At 39.2% G+C, this 14,697-nt stretch overlaps 1 protein-coding gene across 1 annotated transcript in view; it reads right to left on the bottom strand.

Annotated features, from left to right (window-relative positions):
- The window catches only part of HDC (histidine decarboxylase), a 31,519-nt gene that overhangs the window by 16,384 nt on the left and 438 nt on the right, over nucleotides 1–14,697 (bottom strand). Inside the window, exons 2-5 of the mRNA XM_069097501.1 lie at nucleotides 11,597–11,769; nucleotides 4,774–4,887; nucleotides 3,695–3,817; nucleotides 1,899–2,033 (exon numbers count right to left, since the gene is read on the bottom strand). Coding sequence (XP_068953602.1) covers nucleotides 1,899–2,033; nucleotides 3,695–3,817; nucleotides 4,774–4,887; nucleotides 11,597–11,769 — 545 coding nt within the window. The remainder of the gene's footprint in view (nucleotides 1–1,898; nucleotides 2,034–3,694; nucleotides 3,818–4,773; nucleotides 4,888–11,596; nucleotides 11,770–14,697) is intronic.

Here is a 14,697-nt window from a genome sequence, read left to right on the forward strand (position 1 = left end):
AGGACTAACTCCTAGCAGAGTTGCAATAATGATGATCATGATGACATGTGCATAGGAGTTTAAGGTTTGCCAAGCACTTTGAGTGTGTTAACTCATTTGATCGTCACAACAACCCTGTAAGGTAGGCACTATCATCCCCATTTTACATATGAGGAAATTGAGACACAAAGAGCTTAAATGACTGGTGCAGAATCACACTAAGGAATGTCTCAGGCAGGGTTTAAAGGGGATCAAATGCCACTTCAGAACACAGAAGTGCTGGAAAGTCAAATACTGGCTCGAGAATTCATCTTGTGAAGTAATGATAACTTGAAATTTTTGTGCCTGAGACAAATTCAATTGAATAAAGGCCCAGGGAAAAGGAACAGGAATTGGCAAATTATATGTACAAACAAACCAGGAGAGAAGAGAGGCCAACCCTCTGAGAGTCAAGCCTTCATCCTCCATGGAGGCTTTTGATAGAAAAAGAAAGTGGGCATGACAGGACTCTAGAGTAAAGACAATGAACTATGGCCCAATCCAAATCTTGCCAGCCGGCTGTTTTAATACATATTTTAAAATGTAAAAACCATTCTCAGCTCACAACAAACAAGCAACTGACTAGATTTGACCCTCAGGCTATAGTTTGCTGACCCCTGCCCTTAGAAGTATCCATCCAGGCCAAGAGGAGAGACCATGAGGTAAAGTATAAAGAGGACAGTCATGGTGGGAAGTAAGGATTCATTCTCTGGTTCAGATATTGGTACCCAAGAGCAAATCCAACAATACCACTGGGGCCTATACCCCAGTGATGTCAGAAAAAGAAGGAAAGGATTCCTATGGACAAAAATATTTATAAGAACACTTTCTACTATAGAAAAGAACCAGAAACTAAGGGTGTATCCATCAACTGGAGAATGGCTAAACGAATTATAGAATATGAATAGAATAGAATATTATTGTGTTATATGACAAAATGTGACAAATGATTAAAAAGTAACAAATGAGAATGTGACAGATTCAGAGAAATGAGGGAAGATATATATGAATTATGGAGAGTGAAATGAGCAGGACCAGAATAACTTACACAATGACTATGACACTATGAAGGAAAACAACACTGTAAGTCTTGCAACCCATGATCAGTCCAGGGACCAACAAAGACTCCAGAAGACTGATTTTGTATTGGGATTTTTTGTTTGTTTTTGTGGGGGGGAAGGCAAGGCAATTGAGGTTAAGTGACTTGTCCAAGGTCATTGATTTTAAATCAGAGAGATGATGGACTAGAGGTACAGAATTAGACATCCATCTTCAGATATGACCATATGTGCATTTATTTTGCTTGATTGTACTTATTTATTTCAAGGGAAGCTTTTTTTTTCATTTTTTTAGCAGGGGAAGGAGATTGGTAACACTGATAAAAAAAAAAACCAACCATAATAAACATTTTAAAAATATACAGAAGAAAGAAGAAAATTCAGAATAAAGATAAATATGGATAAAAATAAGTAAGGCAGGGGCGGCTAGGTGGTGCAGTGAATAGAGCACCCTGGCCCTGGAGTCAGGAGGACTTGCGTAAATTCGGCCCTCAGACACTTAACACTTACTAGCTATGTGACCTTGGGCAAGTCTCTTAACCCCAATTGCCCTCCAAAAAGCAAAAAACAAAAACAAAAACGAGTAAGGCAATGTTGGTGCTATCAGGTTAAATTTAATAATACTTTAAATTTTTTTTTAAAAGCCATGCCTAATATATATTCAAAGTTTCATATATAATCCTCATTCCTTGGCATTCTTTTGTTTATCAAAATGTCTGTTTGTTGATATTTGTCACATTCATAGTAGTCAAAAAGAAAAGTTATTTTTCAAAGTCACATTCACTTCATGTTAGTTACTTCTCTCAGTACATGAGCTCTCACCTGGTCTGAGGCATAAGCAACAAGCCGAGAGTTCAGGGAAGATTCATCTACATCTGGCTCAGACACTTTCATGTCCAGGATTTTGTTTTTTCTGGCTGCTAGCAAAGCTACCAAGGTGGATTCACTGACTGTACTCTGTGAAGGAAGAAAGGACATGACTGGCAGCCCCTTTTTTTCTCCCCCTCTAAATATTTCAGAATTTTTTTTAGTTTTGTTAATTTCTACAACTAACCCCAAGAAAGAACAATTTCTGCCTGAGGCTGTTCCTCATCTCCTCAAATCATTCTCCAACCTCTGTTATCTTTTCCTGTTTGTCCCATGTCCACAGTATACCAAGACACATACTGAACCTGGATATCTCTCTTACTAATTTGCTAAATGCACAAAGCAAAAAATCACAATGCCAAAGGATCATCCTGGAAAGCATAAAAGATGAGAAGAGAACAACCAGTCCCTGGTAAGTAATGATTAAGTTTCCAATATGGCAGGGGGTGGTAGGGAGGAAGGGGTAGGGGAAAGAACAAGAGACACAAGGAGGCACATGGAAACTTACTAAAAAAAAATTTTTTTAAGACAGCACAGAGCTACAAGGGAAGCAGGAAAGTCCTTAACCCCAGCTCAGTTGATGACATGTCTCATTCCCCTCCTCAGGGGCTCAATCTCTCCATCTGTAAAATGGGTATCTTCTCTCCTTCCCAAGTCAAAGCACATATCAATCAGGAATTAATAAAGAAGGACTAAACTATAGAAATAAATTAATTCCCCTACTAAAGAAACATCTCTTTACATGTCATTTGGAGTTCTCATTTATTTCCTCATTTAATCTTTGTTTTCAGAGTTGTTTCTTAAAATCCTCAAGTGAACATTCTAAGTTGCTTCATGTCCCACAAAACACATAGGCATTCACACATATGGAGCTCAACATGGCCAGATCCTGATTCTCTCCAGTTGAACTGTTTCAAAACACTGACTTATATCCCATTGCCTTAAAAAGGTTGTTGTATCTCCAGATACTTCCAGCAGTCAGTAATTTAAAACCCAGACTCTGGCTCCTTCATTTTCAGTAAATTACAGAAAAAAACTGAACCATTTAAGCAACTTTGGCACAGTGAATCTTAGGAGATAGTATCATAGGCAAAGAATACAAAGGCCACAAACATATCTTGCTCATTTCTCCCTTCTTTCTAGTTTTCTAGAAGCTGTGAATTAACTCTCCTAAATCATGTAATCTGCCATCCTCCTTATCCAGTTTCACCATATGGGCAGGAAGGGGTTTGTGTCTGTGTATGGTTTGCGGAAGGTGGGGAAGAGAAATAGGGGAAGTCAGGTTCATAAACCAAAAAAGGCTAGATTGGAATGATCATAGAAATATGATGATTTGTTGATTTTCTTTTAAGGAGAGAAGGTAGGGAAAAGAAAAGAAGACAAGGATAAAGGAGAGAGAGAAAGAAAGCAAGAAGAAGAGAGAAAAGGTGAAAGGAGAAAATGAAAGGGAAGAGGGTAGGATAAAAGGAAGAGGGAAGAATAAGAAAGAATGAAAGGGAAAGAAGATGGATGAAGGGGGAAAAGGATGAAGGGGAAAGGAGAAGGTAAAAAGGGAATATAAGAAGAGAAAGAAGGAAGGGGAAAGCAAGGAAACAAAAATGAAAAAGGATATAGTATAGTGTGAGTGGGGCAGAAGGAACATTATTGTAAACAGGAGGCCTAGACAGGTAGGAAGGCAGATTTATCATTCGCTTCCTGAATCAGCATTTTTTCCAGTCCCAAATGCAAGAGCATGGCATCATCTGAGGCACCTGTAAGACACCTCCTCCTTGGCTGCTTGGGTGGTGGTGTAGGAAGTGCTCAGGAAGGCCCAACATTTTCGCCAGCCAATCCATGACATTCATCTCAAGCTCAGTGCAGGCTGGGCTGGAGGCCTGGAACAGAAAAAGGAAAAGTCAGGATTTCTACACAACCTGAAAGGAACATTCCCACCCACCCATCCCTAGCTGTTCCTCTGCATAACCCCTGATCTAACACCACTCCTTTGCTAGTGGGAAGCTGAGATCTCTCAGAGTGAGAGATCAGTGAGTGACAGTCAAGCCCCCAGGCTTTCTCCAACCTCCTACCCTCCAGCTCTCAGGCTGGCAAAGGGAAAGAGAGAATGGAGCTTTCCAGCATCTGATTATCTCTCCATTAGAAGTCAGCTAATCCCTTAACAATGCTGGCCAGAGGTCACCAATTCCATCTGGTGTAGCTACAGAGAATATGCCTGGGGATGATTTAGATAAACATGGATTTTCTCAGCAAATCTCGTAAGAGCAGAACTGGGGAGTATGTATAACCACAGCTTAAAGCTTGAAATTTTTAGAACATAAAATGAAGTATTAATTGCAGAAGGCACAAAAATATATTACTCGCCTTTAGAGAAGGGGTTCTTAAGAAACCCTTTTATGATTATGAACCCCTTTTTAGAATGTTTTAAAATGCATGAAATAAAATACATAGGATTATAAGGCAAATCAATTATATTAAAAATAAAAATGTCATTTTCTCCCGTCCAAATTCATGGACTCCTTGAAATTTATCCACAGACTGTGGACCTTGGGTTTAAGAACCCTTGCAATAAAGAAAATATAGACTAAAACTCTAAATAGGTTCAAGGAGTATTAGGATACATTTTGGTATGATGACAAGAGGGAAGTTGTGGGTGATAGTGATGATACACCCCTCTATCAAGAAGCATTACTACGCTCTCTCACAAAACATTCTTTGTTGCCATAGTCAAAAAAAGGAAACAGGAAAATAGGTCACTAGTCTGATGGAAGAGGCCATGATTCCTGTTCTTGTTCCCCCTTCTAATACCAGCTTTTCCCCTGCCCCAGCTACTTACCCAGGTGAATCCTAAGCAGTTAATAGCATCTGCTAACATGTCTCCTAACAGAGACGGCCAGGAGGTCAGAGCTGGAAAGTAGGCATGCATGTGGGGACTCTGCCAGTGAACCACCTGGGAGAGAACATGCAGAGGACATCAGAGCACTGAGCTCTAGGTTCCTTCCACAGCACAGTGGAAGGACCTGGGCCAGGGCCGTATTACTTTTCCTAAGCAAAATCTAAAGAGCATTTTCCCTTCATCAATTCTAAAGTCACCTGAAACCCTTCATGTCCCAGAAAAGTCTCTGGTTAAACAGAAACAATCCAGTCCTATCCAATCCAAGGAGACACAAATATATGTGTGTGTGTGTGTGTGTGTATACAGGAGAGGCAGCTTGTCCTAATGGACAGGTCTTGAAGTCATAGAGATCTGAGAAGTTTATACAAGTTGTGTGACCATGTGCATATCAATTAACCTCTCTGCACTTTAGGAAACTCTCTATGTTATGTACATAACGTAACCAGTCTAGTTGCAATCCTGATGTTTTACATTAGTAAGGTATATTTCTTTCAAACTGTGTCTTACTATAGGTCTCCTCACCTCGTTATGTTTTAGAACCCCTGGGATAAGATATAAATTCCACTGATTAGCATTCAAAGCTATTCACAACCTGGTCCATTTCTACCTTTCCAGTCTTTTGTACACATTATACTTCTCCATACAGTCTATGATCTAGACATACACTGTCCCAACCATAATATACCCCATGTCACCATTCCTTTGCACTACTAGCTAGTGCACATGCCTGGAATGCACTCCTGCCCCCCCCCCCCGCCCCCACCTCCACGCTGGAAAATCCTGGCTTTCTACAAGAATCAGTTCAAGCTTCAGCTTTTACATAAAGTGTTTCTTGAACACTACCACCATCACGCCCAGTTGCTAGAGCCCTTCCTCCCAAAACTACCTTGTATTTATTTGTGTATGTGCTGAATCCTCTGATAGAATGTAAACTCCTTGGGGACAGGAACCATCACAATTTTCTCAAGATCCCAAGAGCTCAGCACAGTGTAGCACACAGTAGCTACTTATTAAATGCTCATTCACTGACTGGTTGGTTGTAACAGTACCATGGGGATGTGAAATAAATGCTCAATCATCATACAGTTCCCAAGAAAGGACATTGAAGTGGACTCATTGAAGTGGCCTTTGGGACTCCTATTCTGAAATTCTCTGTGAATGGGCCCTCCCTTAGTTGCAATCCTGATGTTTTACATTAGTAAGGTATATTTCACACAGGCACAGTGGTGTTACATTTGGCATTTACATGGTGCTTTAGCTACCCAGTGCCTTAGGTTGTACAAATATAATTATTCCCATTTTTCAGAGAAGTTTAGCAACTCACCAAAACTCATAACTAGCATGTGGTAGAGCTGATACCTAAAACAAAATCTTCTTGTTTCAAGTTTGGTGTCCTTTCTACTACACCATGAAAGGAAGAGTTGGACGAGATCAAAAAGGAATCCTATATAGTAGTTCTTGGTAATGTTTACATTTGCTCCCCTGGCTCCTTCATTCTTTCTCTCCAGTCTCCTCTTCCACTACTCCCCCACCTCACCCCAAATCTTCTGTTCCAGCCCAGTTTGATATTGTCTGCAACCCTGACACTTTCATTCATACTCCTCTATCTTTGCTGGATTATAGCCCCCAAATTTCTGCAGCTACTCCTCTCCTCCTGCCTCCCCTTTGTCAATCCAAAATCTACCAATTCGTTAAGGCCCAATTCAAATCCCTCTTCATTACCTTCTCTGATGACTCCAGTGGAGGAACAACCACACTGACCTTCCTATCCCTTTCTAAACTCCTATAAAATGTCTATATTGCACCCTAAGCTCTAATAGCCTAAAACTACACTAAGACTTTTGGAACATCTTAAAATATCACTAAATGTATCCCTAATTTCCTAAAAAGCAGAGCTTAGATGCTGCTTCCTACACATTTCCTTTCCTGTTGCCCCCAACAATGAGCATTCTCTCCCTCTTAAAATTACTTTGTATATAGTTTGTATTTATTTATGGGCACACTGTGTTTGCACAGTAGGATGTAATCTCCTTGAAGGCTTCTCGTTTTTACCTTTTTATTCCCAGTGCATAGCACATATTAGGTGCTTGATAAAGTATTACTGAATTGATAAACATTTATTTAATTGAATCTCTTGACTTTGCTAAATTAACCCTCAGTGTGTGTAATTATTTTTCTCTATAGATCTTAAAATAATAATAATAGTAATAACTCACATTTATATATAATGCTTACTATGTGCCAGGCACTGTGCTAAAATCCAGCAAATAGTACAGTGCCTTGCACATTGCAGTCAGGAAGACCTCATTTTGAAACTTGCCTCAGAGATTTGCTCAAGGTTACAGGTGGTAAGTATCAGAGGTAGGGATTTGACACCAGCTCTTTTGACTCCATTGCTAGAACTCCTCCTATACCTCACACAGGTCTTATCTCCCCTACTAGACCATAAGCTAGGTGAGGGAATGTATCTTATCTTTATTCTCCACAGATGTCCATAACAGTGCAGTTCGTTTAATGAATTTCTGTTGGATGGCTGGATGGATGGCTGGATGGATGGATGGGTGGATGGATGGATGGATGGATGGATGGATGGATGGATGGATGGATGGATGATGATGCTAACCAAAGATATGCCTCTAGGAGAGCCAAGAAATCGAGGAACCATTGCCCCTAGTTAGATCTCAGGAGGCTGATTCAGTCTTTGGGATTCAAAGTTATGTCCTATTATCATTCTTGAACAGTAGCTGTTGATGGGCGCCCCCTCTCAACTGCTACCATCTAGTGGCTATATCAAGATACATCTCACTAGATAAAGTATCTAATCCTGATGAGACTATCAAAAACAGACAGACACCTATTTCCTAAGATAAGCATCCTTGGCTCTGCCTAGCAACAACCACTTGATTTCATTACATCAAGTAAATCAGCTGTTTGTTTCCCCATCACTTTTTGACCGTTACTTTGCTTGCTTCCTTTTAGGCAGGAAGGCAGGCAGGAGATGACAGCTGCCAGATTACAGTTAACAGAGGGGTCATCCTACAGAATGGAATCACTGATCATCTCATCCAGGAAACAGCTCCTTTTGATAAAGTTTCACTTGTGTTTTTTAAAAACTGGTATTTTGAAATTTGTTAAAAAGCACGAGGATTATCAGAAGCTTCTTCCCTTCATTTCATTGCCACGACTCAGTTTTATTTTATATGATTCCTTTTACTGCATTCTCCATTTTAGTCATGGTAGACCACCAGCTATTCCCAGTAAACATGCCATCTGCCATGGCACAGTTAGCCCTACAAGTCTGGAAGGTACTCCACCTCCAACTGAACTTGAACCTAGCTCTCTTCACACAACAGTTCGGTTGCCACTCTCTATTGGTTTTTCCTGATCTCCACTCCACCACCCACTTCAGTAATTGTAATTACTTGTAATTACTTTTTATATACTTTGTTATTCTTTGTATTTACTTTTCTGAGAACCAGTATTCCTTCCCCATCCTACCCCACCCCTCACTACTGTAAAATGTAAACTACCTGAGGGCAAGGACATTTTTTAAAATTCATCTTCAATGCTTTAGATATAGTAGGGATTTTGGGGTCTCTACCACCAGTGCTTTACACACAGTAGCTGCCTTTTGTTCCTGTCTTCAGCACTTTGAACATAATAGATTAATTTGCTGTTTGCTTTTTTTTTTTTGGAGGGAAGAAGGCAGGGCAATTGGGGTTAAGTGACTTGCCCAAGGTCACACAGCTAGTAAGTATGTCAACTGTCTGAGGTCAGATTTGAACTCAGAGTCTCCTGACTGCAGGGCCAGAGCTCTATTCACTGTGCCACCTAGCCACCCCATACAGATTATTAATAAACGGTTAGGTAGTTGAATGGTTTTCCTGGGCCACATGGGACAATACTTGGATCCAAGCATTCCATGTCAATAAAACCATAGAACCACAGAATATTAGAGATAGAAGAAACTTTGTTTTACAAATGAGGAAACTGAAATTTTCCTCAGTGGAAAGTGAGGAAAGGGTAGTGAGAGAATAAGGCCAAAGTCATACAGTGAGTTACTAGAAGAATCACGACTAAAAGTCTGCTGACTCCTAGTTCAACACACACACTTTCCATTACAAGAGGTAGCCTCTACGCAGTTAAAGAAATGATCACACAATAAATAACAATGTCATTGTGAATAATGCATTGTGAGTCATATTCAATGACCAGGGTTGAATTAGGTGACCCCTAAGTTGCTTTCCAAGGCAAGATCCTATAGTCCTGTGAAAATAAAGTTCTGTATTTTTGCTGAATTCTAGAAGATGGGACAAGAATGTGTGATTATTGTCTGGACTCAGAAAGCCACTCAATTATGAGTAGCTTTTCAATCATAATCATACCTAAATTATTTCTCCATTTCTACAATTGTCATATGGAAAGAATATCAGTTCCTGAAGAACTTTAGCAGGAAATAATAGTAATTACCATAACAATAACAATAGCAGGAAATAATAATAGCTAGTGTTTAATAACCTTAAGGTTGGCAAAGCACTTCACCATTCATTATTTTCATTTGGTTCTCACAACACCTCTTTGAGGTAGCTGGTGTGTATGTGTGTATGTGTGTGTTTGTGTATTCCCATTTTACAGAACAGAAAGTCCAAATGACTTACCCCTGGTAATACAGCAAATGTCTGAGGCAGAATTTAAACCCATATTTGAATGACTCCAAGACTAATACTACATGCAACATACCAGTGTGCCTCTCTCAAAAAAGAAAAAGAAAGAGTCCTGTTTAGTACTTTGAACAATGGTATAATACTCCATTCCTTTGTTCCTAAACTCAGATGGTGACTCACCGGTGACTACTGAGATGAGTACATTAGAACAGTGATCTCCAAACAGCAGCTAGGCTCCCTTGTGAAGCCTTAAGCCTGACCTCAAAAGTATGTTATTAACCAACTGGAGGGTGGGAAAAGATCTCAATCTACCTTCACTACAATAGCCCTTGAAGTTTGTCTCCAAACAATCATACCTATTCTTTTTACCCAACACTTCCCTATTTCTCCCATCCTCTCCTATAAGCTACCCACAACAGCTATGCTGGTGCCATTGGGAAAATTGTACATACACCTACCCACTGTTGTCAGATCACTTCCTGGTGGACTCTGCTTTAGAGATGGTGACCAGTGAGTTAGATCCCTGCCTTCTCCCTTTTCATTTGGGTGGTACAGGGTAGGTCACACAGATTAAGCAGGTATGGATGGATTGCAGTTATCATTACATTTTCATTCTCCCTAAACCCACTTCTTCCAAAACTTCTCTCTTACTGTGAAGAATACCATCATCCTTCCAGTCATTCAGGTTCACCTAGGTATCATCTTCAACTCCTAATTTTCACTCAACCCACATCTTATTCAATTAGTTATCACACCTTGTTGGTTCTGCCTCCCTATCTCTCTCCCTCTCTCTATTCACACAGCCAGTTTTATCACCTTTCATCTGGACTATTGCAATAGGCCGCCAATTGATCTCCCTGCTTCTAGTCTCTCCATTCTAATCCATCCTCCACTCAGATGCCAAATTTTCCTAAAGCACAGGTCTGATTAATCCTCTATTCAATAAAGTCTGATGGCTCCCAATTGATTCTATGATCAAATAATATTTCATCTTGATATTCCTTTTTTATTTGTATTTGTTTTACAATTACACAATTATTAGTACATGTTTATAATTTATGATTATATATTATAATAATATATGATATAATATAAACTATAAATTATAATTTATAAATAAGTAAATATACACATACTGGGGGATTTGCTCAAAAATTTTTATTAATAGAGATGTGAAATCAAACAAGTTTGGAGAGCACTGTTTGAATGAAATGAAAAAAATCAAGGGTTTGCCACCCACAAACCAGTTTGTTTCCCTCTATTCCATGGACACAGACTACATCCCTAACCTTGATTCTATCACAAATATGTGTTCTTTAAAAAAATAAATATGGACTCTTGGACCCAAAGGAAGACAGATAAGAAAGTGTAAGATAGTGTGCTTTAGCTGGCAGTCTAACCCTGGGCAAATCACTTCTTTGGCCTCAGTTTCCTTACCTGTAAAATGAGGGAGTTGGATGAGATTCACTCCAAATTCTAACATTCTGTTTTCTTATGTTCTAAAGTGTCTCCTTGCCCCCACATTCTGTGATTCTATGAAATCAATCCCTATAACTAGAAAAGTAACTCAGAGCACATACCCTACTTATTGGCAGTAGGGGAGGCAGACTAGGAGGAACTTTGTCACAAAAGGCTTAGCTGACACTTGACACATGAAGAAAACAGATGAACAAATCAGTATGGTAAAATATAAAGAACACTGGGTGGGGATTCAAATCCCAACTCTGTTACTTACTATCTGTGTGACTTTTCATGGCCTCATTTCCCTCATCTACAAAATGAACAGTTTGGATTAGATGACCCTTAAGGCTCCTTCCAGCTCCAAATCTATGACTGAAGATGACAAAGATTATTAACTGTCGATAATCTGGCCAGTCCAGTCCTGAAATCCAATACCCTGAATCACCCAACTCAACAAGGCAAATGAAGCATTGATAGTCACTGTCAACACATCTGAAGTCTTGAAATTGTGTGCACATTGTCCATCTTGAATCTCTAGAAAATGCAAGCTAGGCATCACTTCACACCAACCATCTGCTCGTATCCTTAAATTGGTACAACAAAACTGAATGGCCTTTGGTATAGTGACCATTTCTTACCCCAGGCATAATGATTTTCTCAATGTCTCCAAAGATAGCGTCCCAGCTGTCTGGCTCCATAGGGGCACTGTCAGGCAGCTGGCTTCTCATGTAACCTGGCTGAACATCAGGTGTAACTCGCCTCTCCCTCACCGTGCTCAGGTACTGGAAAATGTAATCCACCATCTCCTTTCCTGAAAAGAGAACAGAAGAGAGAGGCTACACCTCGTGACCTAAACAGTATTTTTATATCAGCACCCAGGCCTCATCATGCCTCTTTCTACCCTCAAGAGCTACACTAGGAGACAAGCCAGAGAAACAGACAGAAAAGAAAGAATGGAAGAGTGCTCCTAACCCCAATAGGACAAAAGATCAAAACTCATGTAACAAAAACTCAAAATGAGAGTGAGTTAAAACAAGCTCCTTCATTGGCTATGTCCAAAAATGTATGTCTTATTCTTTATTTTCAGGTGGCAATGTGCTGAATTTTTTTTGACAGTTTCAGTCCGCATGCCTTTCTCCCTTGAGGGAATATTTTCTGTGTGCCCAGTCACAAAGACCTTGCATTGATTCTGGACCACTCATTGCTCCTAAGAGAAAAAAACAATCTGATGCAGGGTAAAGTAAGAACAATTTATACAATAAAAATTAAGAACCAGGAGAAAAATTTATATGATAATAACATACATGGCAAAGACAAACAATTTTGAAACACTTAACAACTCTGATAAATGCAATGACTAACCATGAATCCAGAAGGACTGATGATGGAAAATGCTGCCCACCTTCTGACAGAGTCAACGGATTCAAGATGTAGACTGAGATATATATTTTCAGACATGACCAATGTGGGGATTTGTTTTTCTAGACCATGTATATTTATTACAAAAATTTTGTTTTTCTTTTCTTTTTTTTCCCCCTTTTAAATTGGGAGAATGGGATGGGAGGGTGAGGAAATAAATTCTTATTATCATAAAAGAAAAAATTTAAAAAGAAATTAGAAAAAATGAAGTAATCTTTCTCCTTCCCATTTCATAGAACAAACCACAAACCATGGACTAACAAAGTTTATATAGATTCAATTATAAAATGCTTTTTAAAGAAACAAGAAATAACTTAAAATATGGAGCATATTCAGCACTTGTGACTGGTCTATGCAAATAAAATAAAAATGACAATACTAAAATGTCTCAAAATTCATTTCCTCCCTGCTCTTATTCCACTGAGGAGAAATGCCATCTTTAAAAGACATCTGGAAACAAAGAATACATGTATAAGAACTCCTGCACCAATACCCCACCTCTCTCTCTCTCTCTCTCTCTTTCACATACACACACACACACACACACACACACACACACACACACAGTTCTCTGACCACACTCTTTGCTCTTGAATTATAGTCATTTCTCTATGTTCCCAGGAAGCAGAAGATTTTAATTCTTTTATCATCTAAGAGGGGAAAAGAGTATATTTATTCAGCATTTCAGAGGGTGGGGGGAAGAATTCCCCAAAGATGAGTTTTCTGGAGCTCCTGTCAAATATTTCCTCTTTGCTCCCCCTTATTTCTCCATGTCTGTTCCTAGTTTTCTAGTTGTAAATAATTTCTCATTGGTATAATTTATATTGTGTATTATGATGCAATAATTAGTATAATGTCCATGCAAAATTCTCATATGGCAGTTCTATGAAACTGTGAAAAAGGCAAAATTTCTTCTAGGCACCTTCCCCACCTCCCCTTTCTGTTTCTCTCAGTCCCTCTTAGAGGCATTGCTGCTTGCCCCAACTTCCTGAGAGCTCCCTCCAGTTCAGCACCACTTCCATAGAACTTCCCTTACTCTTCTGACGTCTGGACTGATCCCCTTAGTCTACCCTCATCTCCCATAGATTCTCTTCTCAGGACAAAAGCCCACAGAGAGGAATGCTATGAGATAATTGTCTGTTTCTGAAAGAAGTCTTTTAAAATGAGTTTAGACCAAGTTAGCTTATTTCTATTTCTATGAAATATTTAAGAGAGGATTCCTTTGATCCAAAGGTATGGCTCCCAAATAGTAGAATGTTAGTAGATCAGTAGAGGAAATATGTTGGGTTGGGGGCATTGGGGAAGACTTTCTTAAGAGCCCCATAAATTATACAAGTCAGGCAGTTATCTGATTCCTCTATGAAGGTATCCTTAACCTGGGGTCCGTTAAATAAATAGACAGATATATGTGTGTGATACATACACACACATGTATATTGAACATATACCTATGTATGTGAACATATATATGCACATATACATATAAAGCATGTATACACACACACACACATATATATATAAATAACTGTACTTCAATATAATTGGTTTCCTTTGTAATGTTATACATTTAAAAACATTATTCTGAGGAGTCCATAGGCTTCACCAGACTGACAAAGAATTCAAGAAGGATGAAGGTGACAAAAAGGATGAAGAACTGGTCTTGAGGCAAGACTATACTTTGAGGAAAGGAGACAGTAATATTGGCCCTGGGAATATACTTATATGTGGAATGGGAAAGAAGAGAAAATATTTTGAGTGAGATATATACAGAATAAACTACATATTTATTTTCCACTTTAGAGCCTCTGGGATAAAATATAAATTTCTCTGATTAGTATTCAAAGTTATTCACAACCCGTCCCATTTCTACCTTTTTAGTCTTTTGTATATATTATACTTCTCCATAGATTCTATGATCTAGACTATACTGTTCCAACCATAACATGCCCCACATCTCCATACCTTTGCACAGCTTGTCCCCATGTCTAGAATGTACTCTTCCCTCAACTTCCACCATTTGGAAACCCTGGTTTTCTTCAAGAATCAGTTCAAGCTCTACCTTTTACAAGAAGTTTTTCCTGACCACTACCACCACCTACCTGCCCTTCCTCTCAGGACTACCTTGTATTTATTTGAGTATATGTTGTTTCCTAATTTTCTGTTGAGTTGATTTAGAATCTAAATCTTCAGTTCTCTTTGGGAGCTAGAGAGCTAGTTTGCCTCTGTGAAGAGTATAGTGAAAAGGGAGGGAGGGAAGGAGGAAGGGAGGGAGGGAGGGAGGGAGAGAGAGAGAGAGAGAGAGAGAGAGAGAGAGAGAGAG

The sequence above is a fragment of the Petaurus breviceps genome, unplaced genomic scaffold (genome assembly GCF_028583685.1).
Source record: "Petaurus breviceps papuanus isolate PSGF00001 unplaced genomic scaffold, PetGlider_PUasm1.0 37, whole genome shotgun sequence".
In the NCBI taxonomy this organism is placed as follows: domain Eukaryota; kingdom Metazoa; phylum Chordata; class Mammalia; order Diprotodontia; family Petauridae; genus Petaurus; species Petaurus breviceps.